At 38.2% G+C, this 13748-nt stretch overlaps 1 protein-coding gene across 1 annotated transcript; it reads right to left on the bottom strand.

Moving 5' to 3' along the window:
* Window positions 1-3527: 3527 nt before the first annotated feature.
* LOC145415355 (zinc finger BED domain-containing protein 5-like) lies at window positions 3528-4028 on the bottom strand. Its single transcript, XM_080284642.1, has one exon. It carries the CDS (start codon window positions 4026-4028, stop codon window positions 3528-3530), a length of 501 nt encoding a protein of 166 aa, XP_080140768.1.
* Between the last annotated feature and the right edge of the window lie 9720 nt (window positions 4029-13748).

The raw sequence follows: 13748 nt of genomic DNA, 5'->3' as shown, positions 1-13748 counted from the left end.
ATATATATATATATATATATATATATATATATATATATATATCATCATCAGCCGTTGAGGTCCACTGCAGGACCGGCCTATCCCTCCCGAAGCAGGGACGATACAGCCAATGTATCTCTACCTAGTGGCTTAGGCTTTCTGGTAGAGACTGTAAGTAGGGTGAGAAGTGCTTGTGAGTGTGACTATAGTGTTGTAGTGGCTTTGGATGTGTGTGTAGTCTGTGAACCAAGTGTAATCGGTCCGCCTTAAGCCGATTGGGTGCAAACATACTAGTATGCGACACTGGTTCAACCACAGCACCTCTTGTGTCCGCCAAAGTAGCAAGTAGCTTGGTGAACGCTTCCCAAAGTTTATACAACTCTGGCGGGAGGCGAACCCCCGCTCACCAACGTGCGAAACGCACACTCTACCACTGTACCACAGAGGCGCTCTCCCTCTCTCTCTCTCTCTCTCTCTCTCTCTCTCTCTTTATATATATATATATATATATATATATATATATATATATATATATATATATATATATATATATATATATATATATAAGGCCTGGTGAGTGGTGAATTGGGAAGCTTTAGGAATGATAGAGGATTTGATAAAAAAAATTTTGCAGTAATATAGGCAGCTATAAAAGCTTGCAAAGAGCACTGCAAGGCATTAAAAGCATTCATAGATTGTGAAACTGAGTAAGACAAAGTAAAAACAGAGGGTTTATGAGAGGCTCTGCGTATTGCGTATGTGTGGTTGAAGGGAAGGCATCAAATGCTGTTACAAGTTTCTGTGATAAAGTTTGAGTGGTTTAGCATCAATTTTGGACCAAGACAAAGATGTTTGAAGACCCCATAGCTATTCAGTATTTATACAGATGGGGTTATGAAAGAGGTAAAAGCTAGGTGGAGGGAGGGAGGGAGGGATGAGAGCAGGGAAAAACAAACATTGTGAGCATGAAACACTTAGAGTACGTAGATTACAGTAGGATTCTCTTATACAGTATTTAAGGATCATAGAGTCACAGTGCATTACTGATCACTGCATTCGCTTCTCCATCTGTGTGTACTCTGTGGTTCAACACACCCAGTCTACAGGGAGGCTCATAAACAGCGCTACATAAGAACCTCACATAGTGTAAGGTCTCCATATTATAAATACAATTAATTATAGAAAACATGATAGGTAGATAGATAGATAGATAGACAGCACCAGGCAAGCCTGGGAACGGGATATGAGCTTTAATTGCTAAGTTTTCAACGATATAGAAAAATCCAGAGGCTGGTCTTGTAGTCTCTTTGAAACTGATATTTTACTGTGATTTTTTTTTCCATCTACTGTATATAAATCTAAATCAGCTTCTTCCAGAAAAGTTACTTTCTTCTTATTTTTAAAAATTCTATTTATTTCTTCTTGTGTTATTAAATTCACTGGAGAGCCTGTGTCTAAAAATAAGGAAACGTTTTGATCCTCACATACCGCTGGTATCAAGATACACTCATTTCCCAACATGCCTCCTATGTGAATTTTAGACTTGCTTTTCTTTACGTTTGTTCGTTTTTTGTCATGACTTGGTCTTCCCCCGATTTGAACATAAACACAATTTTTTCTACTGTTTTGCAGTTACTGGTCCAGTGCCCTTGGCATCTATGATGCCTACAGTAGGGACCAAATCCTTGTGTCTTTTGTCTATCCTCTTTTGTTTTGATAAAGCATTCATTCCTTGTGTGTCCTGGTTTTGCACAATAATGACATAGAATGGACCTATCCCTTGACTGTGACCTACAAGGTGACTTCCCATATGTAGTGTTGTTTGTGGCACGAGATCTGCTCGGCCTGCGCGAAAACTTATGAAACTGCCTGTAGCCTGGTGTTTGTGATCGAACCCTCGACACGTTTAGTTGTTTGCTCTGCCTGCTTTCGGGTCGCGATCGATTTTGTTCCCTGTTTGGGGTCGTTGTAGATGTTTTCACAGCTGATACTGTCTCAGGTACCCTCATTCTACTAGAATGTGCGTGTGTGTCGATCATCCCTGCTTTACTGCACTGCATCTCTACCTCGTTCATTAAGTCTAGTAAGCACATGCCTGGGGTGTACGCGATCGTCTTGGCGATCTTAAGGGTCCTATCAGGTAATTTACACAAGGCAGCTACATAACCAATGATGTCCACGACGAGGTCTGGGGACATCTTTCCATCATCTGTTATCCAGTTTGAGTTTTCCAATGTAACTAATAATGTTCTTTTGATTGTGGAGACATTAGCAGTTATTTCACTGAGCACATGGTTTGTAGTGTGCTCCCTTACAAGATCTACAACCTTATGTAATTCTGGAATTACACCTGGCAAGAAGTTCATACCTCCAGAAAATTTCTTCAAAAATTTAGTTTTAAATTCATCATATGTCTTAGCCTTGAGGAGCTTATCTGACCTTAGCAAATTGCTTGCTGGACATCTTTCCTGGCATATGCAAGATGAAAAAATGGCATTTTTCTCTTGTTCATCTAGTATGTGTATTTTGATAAAGATTTTTTCGCACTGACTGACCAATGAAATGACGTCATTACGATCTTTTTCTGTGCCAGAGAATTTTGGGGCAGTATTTTCTTCATGATAAACATAAACTTGAGGTGGGGATCTTTGATCCGCGGTATTTGTTGTGTTATTCATTTTCACTGTTTGCTCTGTTAATTTAAGTTGGACTTGTTTATCGTTGTGTGAGGGAATGGTGGAATAGGTTCGGCCTGAACGGTGAACCCTGTTAAGTATATTGTCATATATGTGCAAGTCAGTGACAAAGTCCTCACTTGCTACGTCAGAGGGGGTTTCCCACTCATCATCTAGAACTGACGTATTTGTTTCTTGATCTTTAGTTTGTGTTGAGTTTTGTACAATAGGTATGTTGCCTTGGTGCTCTCCTAATTGTGGATCCGCTGTGGGCACTAATTGTTTATCATCTGGTATTAACGTGGGTGGTGGCGAAAATATCCTTGTCATTAAGGTATGGTGTTATGAAATACGCCTTTTGTTTATGTCCTAATTAAATAGATGAGTAAATGAGTTGTAATAAATGACAGATAATGAGTGTATAGATCAGTGGTTCCCAACCTTTTTGGTCCTGTGGCCCCCCGAGAAAATTATGAGAATCTCCATGGCCCCTATATAACTCAGATCGTATATTTATATATTTTTAATATTTGATATTGTGCAGACAGCTAGTATACACGTTATTAAGGTAGTTATACACGACGTGAGTTAAAGATTTTATTGTAAAATAATGATTATACATAGCAAAAAGTGTGGAAAGAAGTAATCCTTTTACTCCTACTTAAACTTTTATCCTTATTTTATTAAAATGATTATAATTTTAAGAAAAATAACTTGAAAATTAAACCTTCTTTGCTTCAATGCAAGTAAAAAATGTTTGACTAAAGACAGGACTAGAGCATGTTTCCTACATGTATTGATAATATATATTCATGGATTTAATTCTCATTCACGAAAGTGAAAAATACTCTCGTTAAGACAGTTCCCAAGAGCTCAGTGAGAACGCTGAGCCTGCAGATTTTGTACCAGTTTGGAAATCCGAGGCTGAGTGACACTCAAAGAGCAACGGATGTCATCTTCAACTTGCAATCGATTACGTTGTTTATTTTTGATGTTCAGCAAAGCTGAGAAGCCTGACTCGCAGAGGTAAGTAGAAGCAAATGGCAGGAGTACACGCATAGCCATTTTGCAGATGTTTGGGTAGCCTCTCAACCCAACCCAAAACTCGGTCAAGCTCTTCTCAAATGCATCTTTGCCAAAGGAGTCATTCTGGAGATCCAGAAACTCATCTTGTATTGCTTCTGGGATGGTATCAACACCTACGTTGCTAGAAAAGGGATTCCTCACAATCTTTGCCTCAGTGTCATCTAAATCAGGAAAATATCTCAACAGCTCCATTTCTAGTGATTCCAGATGCTCAAGGATGTTAGCTTTTAACAAAGAATCAAGCTCTTTTTCATTATTGTCATGGATTTCAGAGAGTCTCTCAAACATAGAGATATTTCCTTTGTTACTTTCCGTTGCCAGTTCTGAACCTTAGTGATGAACCCTCTGAGATAATCTTGAAAATGTATAATAGTATTTCCCCTTCCCTGGAGCTTTAGGTTAAGTTGATTTTGCTGCTCAAAAATGTCTTCAAGATAAGCTAGCTGTTCATTTCACTGTTCTGCTTCACAATGCTGGAGAAGCTCATGTTTTCCCCGAATGTCCAAGAAATGTTTGACCTCTTCACGAAGCTCAAAGAAACTGCTCAAAACATTTCCTTTTGAGAGCCATCGTACTGCAGTATAATACAGCAACGCCTCATGCTCAGCACTCATATCCTTGCACATCTCCTTGAACAGACAACTGTTAAGAGCCCCAGCTTTAATAAAGTTCACAGTCTTGATTACCGTTTCTAGAATTTCCTTCAGTGGTTGAGGGAGAGTCTTGCAAGATAAGGCATAACGATGAATCAAACAATGATTTCCTTTAGCTTGGGATGCCAGGCTTTTTACCTTGGTTTGGAACCCTGATTTGGAGCCAAGCATGGATGGGGCTCCATCTGTGCATACACCACAAACGTTTTCCCACAGAATTCCTTCAGCATCAAAGAATCGTACCATTTTTGGCATAATGTCATCAGCTGTTGTTGTTGTTTCAAGGGTAGTGCTAAATAAAAATTCCTCTTTTACGTCATTTCCTTTGACATATCGAACAAATGATAGTAGTTGTGAACAGGAGCTTACATCTGTTGACTCATCAATTTGAAATGCAAATAAGCCAAAAGGGGCTTCTTTCATCTCACTAATAACTTGCAGTTTTATATCTTCTGGCGTATCATGTATACGACGCTGCATTGTGTTGTTTGATAATTACACCTGTTCCACTTCCAAAAATTCCCTCTACAATTAGTAAAGTAAAAGATTTGACACGTGTCTCTCCAATTGTATGAGGTTTTTGCTTCTCTGCTATTTAAAGAGATACCTCAAAAGAAACCTGCACAACAGCAGTATTTTGTTGTTGGAAGGAGCCTTCCTCATCCAGTTTCTGTCGCTTCAACTTCTGTCCTGTTGCTTTAAAAAATCCATGTCTCGTCCAGCATATTCTGCATGATTCTTTTCAAGGTGTAGCTTCATCTTTGATGGCCTCATTGATCCTGTGCTCAAAACTTTGTGGCACAAAACGCACTGAGGTTTTTCTTGTCCATATCTTATATTACCAATAAGGCCCATGGCCCCCTAGTCAATGTCCCATGGCCCCCTTGGGGGCCATGGCTCCCAGGTTGGGAACCGCTGGTATAGATGTATATATAGAAATAAGTAAAGGAGTTGAATATACCTAATTTTAGCAATGAGAAGAAATGAGTACTAAGTATAATTACACCCACTTGATACAGATCGGAGAGGCGTGTCGATGTCGATCTCAGAAGAAAAATGCAGGGTTGAGTGAAGATCTCTTGATAATTCTAGGGCTGTGTTAATGGACGATATTACTCAGGAAATTCCATGGCCTGGTGCATGTGGTGGTTAACAACTGTAGTCACAGGCAAACCTCAGCATAGAACGTCGAATTTCCAACTCAGTACTGTGGAAATAAATGAGTATGAGTAGGAGCTATGTGAATAATGAGTAATGAGTAATGGGTGAGAAGTGCCTGGTGTCAGTCACACGTTGATTGGCGTGGCCTTGTGTCAGCAAACTCGCATGGTGATGTCGTCTCAGCAGATACACATGGTGACGTCGGCTTCCCACACTGGTAGCTGTGGTGAGTAACTGAGTAGCGATGCGTAACCTGGGTGAAGAAAGGTGAGTAAGATGCGATATAAATGTGGCCCTGGTGTTTTGCTGTGTGTCTTGACCTCTGCGTCAGCGATGGAGGTAGGCGGGAGAGAGTGTTGGGGTTTTGTGTACTTGTTGCTTTGGTCTTTCTTTTCCTTTACTTGCTTTGTTTTTTATTCTTCTTGCTGCTGCTTGAAGTTACGTGAAGATTATAGAGTTGTTTTGTAGACTTGTAGGCTCATAGGCTCGTAGGCTATATTTTGTAGGAATTCACTGTAGAACTGAAGCTAATCTTGTAGAGTCTCGCCTGCTTTTGTAGAAATTCACTGTAGATTCGTAGACGAGGTTCGTAGGTTCGTTGCCTCCAATGTGACTCTCTATTCTTGTAATAAGTGAGTCTTGAGTTTTTATTATTTTGATAATTGAAGAGCAGGAGGAGTTAAAGATGAAATACAGGGAGTTGATCTTGATTTATTATCTTCAGAGAAAGTCTTAAGTTGAGCAGCGTATGTATTACAGAGACTTAATATACTAAGTAAGTCTAGTTGGACCCCTCTTCTTGTTCACTCTCTCCACTACCTGTCGGTTCTATAGCTAACCTCCTTCTGAGCTCTGCTTCCTAAATTTTGGTGTAGCAGGGGTCGTGTCACGTGTGTTACACTGTTGTTGAAATGTTCTAGAAGCCTGTGTGTGAGTATGTGTGTATGTGTGTGTATGGTCACCAGCGTTGTTCGTGTGCCTATATCTCTGACACACTACCTATCTCATCCCCTGACTTGCTGCTTCCGGTGTATTGTCAACATTTCCTCACTTAACTTGCAAGCTCATATCCCGTTCCTAGGTTTGCCTGGTGCTCTGTCTATCTATCTGTCTATCTATCTATCATATTTTCTATAATTAATTATATTTATAATATGGAGCCACATTGGTGGCAGCGGTTGGATATTTCCGTTGAGATCTAATGCCACGACCTGAATTGTGTTCAGGTTCCTAGATAATGCATCAGCTACTATGTTCATTTTACCTTGTATATAATGAATTTGTACATTGTAGTTTTCAACTGTACATTTCCATCTTGCTCTCTTCCCAGAGAGGAGTTTTTCTTTAAACATACCCACTAGTGGTTTATGGTCGGTGAATAAGTGTATTTCGTAACCATATACCAAATCTCGAAACTTTTGTAATGCAAAAACCACTGCAAGTGCCTCTAAGTCTGTAGTGCAATAATTTTTCTCTGCACCTTTTGTTTGTCTGCTGGCAAATGCAATTGGTTGATTCTTTCCTCTTTTATCTTCCTGCATCGGTACAGCCCCTAATCCTTTAACTGATGCATCTGTACAGATAATAAATGATTTTGTGAAATCAGGATATGCCAAAGAAGGTGCATTTGTTAGTTTAATTTTTAGATTGTTAAATGCTTTTTTTTTTTTGGTTCTTCCCATTGGAATGTAGCATCTTTTTTGAGTAGTTGGAATAGAGGAAAGGCTATATGAAAGAATTGTGGTACGAATGACCTATAGTTCCCACCTAGACCTAAAAATTGTCTAACTTCGTCAATCGTAGTGGGTTCAGGAAAATCTCTCACTGCCTGTATTTTGTCATCAGTGGTATGAATACCATTAGAACTTAATTTGTGGCCTAAGAAATTTATTTCCTTAAAACAAAATTTGCATTTAGAAAGCTTAATTTTTAAACCAGCATCACTAAGCTTTTGTAAGAGTAAGTCTAATTTCTTGAGATGTTCTGTAATATTTTTCGTTGCGATTATAATATCGTCAAGATAAACAAATATTCCTTGTCCTAAAATTCCGGACAATACGTAATTCATAAGACGCTGGAATGTGCCTAGGGCTGTCCTCAGTCCCATCGGCATCCTTGTATATTGGTAGTGTCCTCTATTTGTGGAAAAGGCAGTGTATTTACGTGACTCCTGTTCAACCGGTATTTGGTAATAACCATTTAGTAGATCGATTGTGGAAAATACATTATTTTCTGGTCCAATATTCTGTAGGACGTCGCTTAGCAACGGCATGGGAAATCGGTCTGGGATTGTGTGATTATTTAGTTTACGGTAATCTACTACCACACGCATTTCTCCATTTCGTTTGGGCACGAAGAATAATGGGGCATTCCACGGGGAGACTGATGGTTCAGTAAGTCCAAGTTTTAACATTTCATCGACATACTGATTTACAAGTGTCCGCTCTGATTGTGGGATGCGGTAGGCTGGTACGAAAATTGGTGGTGTTTCTGGGTGCACATTAATCTTGTGATTAATCAGGTTAGTACACCCTAATTGTTCTCCGGGTAATGCTACGGTGTCCCTGTGTGTTTCCAGCAGGGTTAACAAATAATTTTCTTCATCAAATTCACTTGAGTGAATTAAATTCTCTTTTATGCTTTCTCTATCCGTAGATTTTATCTCACTTATGACTCCAGCTATAACTATTTCCTTCACAGGGGCGGGATATTTTTCAATATTAACTATGCAAGTCCCCTTTTTCAACTGTACTTCCCCATTCATGCGATTAATTATGAATATCTGAGTTTGACCTTCGTCGTTCATCTGACATAATGCGTTTTCTACTGACAATCCCTTTACTTTACATAATTCTTCTAAGACAAGAACAGTACTATTCCGTAATTTGCAATATATGGTAACTTTCATATAGGAATTAGGTGGTATAACTAAATCATTGGTGAGATGGGCGGGAAAAACTGATAATTCAGTACTGTTACCTGGGTCTCTAATTATGGAGGCTGGGACTGGTGGTGTGAGTGGATCTATACACTCATCTGTTTGTATATGTTTGTTTACGCTTTTAATAATACCAATTCTTTTTGGTTCTCTTTTACTAATCGGTGAGGGCTCTGATGGTATTTCCCCTATGAATTCTTTGTCAAAGTCTTCCATTCATTTGTGGGAGTAAAGTTATGTTCTCTGCTCTCATGCATCTTAAGCCCAGTAACATATATCCCAAACCACGATGATATCGCAAAAACACAAAGACTTGACCCAATATGGTCTAAAGTTATATACAAGTTAGAAAGTGGAGATGACATACAATTACCCAAACTGTATGTACCACTCGAACAATTTACAATAGTCAATAATACTTTATACAAGATCAACCCGAAACAACCAAAACGCCAAAGAAATACTAACCAGTTGGTAGTAGCTAATGACATGATACCCCAAGTATTACGAACGATACACGATAGCCCTCATGCAGGACATTCTGGAAAGGATAAGACATTTAAATAAGCCCAGCTGTTATATTACTGGCCTTCATTACGAAAAGATATAAACAATCATATAGACAGATGCGAATCATGTGCAAAACACAAAGAATACCCAATCACACCTGCACCGATGGGTAATTACCCTGTACCACATCAACCATGGGACGTTGTCGCTGTTGATTTACTCAAGATGCCATTATCGTACGATAATAACCAATACCTATTCGTAGCAACGGATCATTTTTCCCTTTATGTCATTTTAGCTCCAGTTAAAGATAAAACAGCAGAGACAGTAGCAAAGGCAATAACAGGTAATGTAATATGTCGCTTTACTACCCCAAAGGTACTAATAAGTGATAATGGAGGAGAATTTAATTCTGATATCTTACAAGAAATATGTAAACAATACAACATCAAAAAGGTTAATGTTTTAGCCTATCATCCAGCATCTAATGGCTTAGCAGAGAGACAAAACAAAAAAGTATTAGATGTGCTACAACACATTCTCAATGAAAAATATGCAAGCTGGGATGATTGGATTCCCAGAGTAGAAGCCTCAATTAATGGATCTATAAATAAGTCCATAGGTGACACACCACATTTCATTATATATGGGACGGATAAAAAATTACCATATGAGCTCCTAGAAGGCGACAGTCTGCCCATATACAATTACGATGATTACTCTAAACTCCGTTTACGTGAAATCTAGGACATACACTAAAGAGTAAAAAAACAATTAACACTGTCCAAGGAAGAAATGACGGAGGCATTTAACGAGAAGGCAAGAGATTCACCTATCAGCATAGGAGACATTGTTTATGGTATCATTCATACGAGAGACAATAAATTATCCCCAAAATTTGAGGGCCTATACAGAGTAATTAATATAAAAGCAAACAAAGTTTCAATTAAGTAACTGTCTAGTGGCGAAGAGAAACAAGTTCATATTGACCATTTAAAACGAGATTCAAGAGAACTATCCAGTAATTATTCAGCATCGGATACAACCGAACAAGCGAACGTAACTCAGGAAACCAATCAAGAAAACAACAATAATTACAAAAATAAATTAAGGTAATCAAACATAGGTGCAACTGTTCCAATAAAATCTACAGTACATCATTTACGAGAATTAAATATCGATTTAAACTCCTTCTAAAAATGAAATAACAATCAACAGTAACGCACATCATCACTATCATCGACCACAGCATGACCATAATAGGAAATTAATAGATTTTTTTGTCGGTATGCTATGGATTCTCCTCTACATAGCAAGAGGATATGCACACTTAGACCCCCAACTCGTAGTACGGCAAGGATGCCTCATAGCTCCAACGGCCACGACTTCAATCGTAAAAGACGTCATGAGTACTGAAATAAGTCTGGATTACTTGTATGAATTACCTTCTTATCTAGAAAATATCGCAAGACCAATGCGAACCCTGGACTTCATGATAGGAGGCTATGTTTCACAAGCACATAACACAAAGGAAGTGGATGAAATAGTCAAGTTAGCGAAATGGAAAATAGAACAGGCTAAGTCAACTATGCTTATCATGATCCAAGATCTCCCATCTTATGGAACGGAGGTATTGAGCAACAAGAACAACATCACACGTACTCGCCAAAAGCACGGTTTATTCGACCTGGGTGGCGCAGTTCTTGGGAACATCTTTGGATTGGCTACAGAGGAAGACCTTAAAGAAATAAACAACAAATTTAATAAAACAGCTCAGGTACTAACATACCAAGATAAATTCATCACAGGACATAACTCAGCAATGAAGACAATTGTGAAAAATCTGAAAAAGGCAGAAAACATAGCTCTCGAAAGTGTAGATAAAATAAATGAAATGGAAGGTAACATAACACTTTTCCAACACTTCTCCATCATCACAGAACATATTGACACGATTCTGCTACAATTAGACAACACTAGAGTTCGTTACAGGGCACTTATGCAAGGAATTTCGAACGCTGGTGATGGCAAGATCACAATTGACTTACTTCCAGTTCATGAGCTACCTCTGATAATTAGTGAAGACATACATAAACATAAATTGAAGCCATTGTTCCGAAGTAGGGAATTCATGCAATATTATCCATATTTAGAAGCAACACTAACACCAACATCAGTAGTAGTTCATGTACCATTCATAACTGAAGACCTGTTCACAGTATACCAAATACACCCCTTCCCTTCTAAGAATAATAACACTTTGGTCATCATGAACACCAACACAGACACCGAACTCATCATGGTCTCCAAGAGACGGAACACTGTCACTTTCGCAAGTGAATCAACGATTGAACGAAAGTACCGCACATTCTTACATGCTGTTCATCTTTGTCCTGCGTACATTTTCACATTTCAGCCTACTGATACAGTCCCTTGTGAAATGGCTATCATCAGAAATAACAATATGCATCATCATTGTAACTTCACTTTTGCTCCAGATAAGCTTGTACACCATCAACGCATTGGACACTCACAGTTTTTTTATTCCACTCATAACACATCAGTTTACATAATCTGTCCAGATATACCACCATCTCATACTTCAGCCTCAGGATTATACATAGCACCAGACTACTGTGCGGTATTTACACCATCCATGTCCACTTTATCCACCATCAATCACTACGCCATCCTCAATCATACACACAAACATTTCCACCCACTACCTGATATGGACTTAAACATGAGCACAAGTATTAAGTTGACTACACCTAAGTTTGAAACTATGCAACTGATCAATGAAACAATGAACCCTGGGAAGACTTGAGTTTGAGTATGTTCAACCCATATTATGTGTATAGCCCTGCACCTACTGTCTTTGTAATCTTCTACATTGTATTTGCAGTAGTGCTGTAGGCAAATCACAGAATGCATGCAAGAATTGCAAATTTAGAGTCAGTATTGAGTGGGGGTAGAGTTAACATCCAAGCTAACCTCCCTGAATGAAGTGTACATATTTTGTCTATAGTATTATATATATATATATATATATATATATATATATATATATATATATATATATATATATATATATATATATATATATATATATATATATATATATATATATATATATATATATATATATATATTGTTACATAACCCATGATTTCATCATCCTTTGTGTAATTTTAACGCATAGTATGCTGCACGAGCGTGTTCTGCCTCAGTCCCCCCCTTCTACCGTTATAGTAGAGTAAGTCGTCCTTTCTGTTGTTCAGAGCGGGATTGTCAACTCTTTGTCCCCATGGCTTCATTGACGCGTCCTTCTTACAAGTTGTATCAAGCTCTGCTGGCCCCTATATAATGAGCTCAGTCTCTACATTAATTGCCACTTAGATCTGCTCCTCATTTTGTTCACATCTCTGTCCTCCCCTGTACAGTTATTGTTGTGAGTGCTCAGGAAGTCTCCAACCATCTAGCAGCTGTGTAATTTGAGTATAACTGTTGTTGTATTTTTTCTTGTGCTGTGTAGGATAGGGTTGATTCTTAGGCCTAGTGAGTTTTTTTTTGTAATTTATGTAGGATTCATTTTGTCAGCCAGATTTAATATTATTTTGTATCTGTAATAATTTATCTTGCATTAACTGAGCATTACCCAGTGTATTTTCATTTTATCAGGGCTGACTTAGATAAATTTACACTTGCTAATTTCGTGTTAATAGAGGCTATTGCAGTTAACCATATATTTAACCTGTTTTTTGCCATTACATTATCCTTATGAGTCCTGAATGTTTTGTTGTTAGTTTGAGCATTAAACTTTAACTTGTAATTTTACCTAACTCTTTGTTTTGAACCTGGAACTTTACGGGACAGTAGTGATTTTTAGTATTCTCACTTAAAGTGTACATTATCTTTCTCTGTTCCGTAACATAAATTTCGCGACCTCATATCAGGATATTCAGGATATTATCATAAGGATATTGCTTGATATTTTGTGACTGTTACTTATTCATGATGTCTACTATTACTACACTTGATGAAGCCAAAGATTTTTTTGTCAAATGTGCAAACAGTGTGTGATGTAGAAAACAGAACAAAGAATGAACTTAAGCTTGTTGCTCAACAATTGGGAATTGCTGTTAGCTCTCATCATTTTAAATATCAAATTGTTGACATGATTAATGAAAGCTTGTTTAATGTAACTCCTCCAAATGAGCAAACGCAGATTGAATTAGCTAAGTTACAGCTAGCCCTGCAGGAGGCTCAGGCTAAGGAGGCGGAGTCTCGTGCTAAGGAGGCTGAATTTCAAGCAAATGCTAAGGAGGCTGAATTTCAGGCACGTTCTAAGGAGGCTGAGGCACAAGTTGAAATTGCTAGGATTCAGGCAGACCATGAGTATCGCATGAAACAAGGTGGAACTGGATCATCTAGCTCTGATGATTTTGATGTGGGTAAAAATGTTAAACTTGTCCCTCCTTTTAATGAATCTGATTTAACAAAGTATTTTCAGTTGTTTGAGAGGGTAGCTACAGGTTTTAATTGGCCCAAAAAGTATTGGCCAGTACTCCTTCAAACTGTTCTCACCGGTAAAGCTCAAGTAACTTATGCATCTTTGCCTCAGGATCAATCTGATAATTATGATGTAGTTAAGAGCTTGATTCTTAAGGCCTATGAGCTTGTTCCTGAAGCCTATAGAGTAAAATTTAGGACAACTTACAAGCAAGATAAGCAATCCCATGTTGA

This window comes from Coenobita brevimanus, chromosome 102, assembly GCF_032717465.1.
Source record: "Coenobita brevimanus isolate Jiangsu-jjx chromosome 102, ASM3271746v2, whole genome shotgun sequence".
Taxonomy (NCBI): Eukaryota; Metazoa; Arthropoda; class Malacostraca; order Decapoda; family Coenobitidae; genus Coenobita; species Coenobita brevimanus.
The sequence above is the reverse complement of the archived record's forward strand: the minus strand, read 5'-3'. Positions and strand labels throughout refer to the sequence as shown.

Coding starts and splice junctions, on each gene's coding strand:
- LOC145415355 (XM_080284642.1), bottom strand. CDS start 4,028: ATGTTTGAGAGACTCTCTGAAATCCATGACAATAATGAAAAAGAGCTT.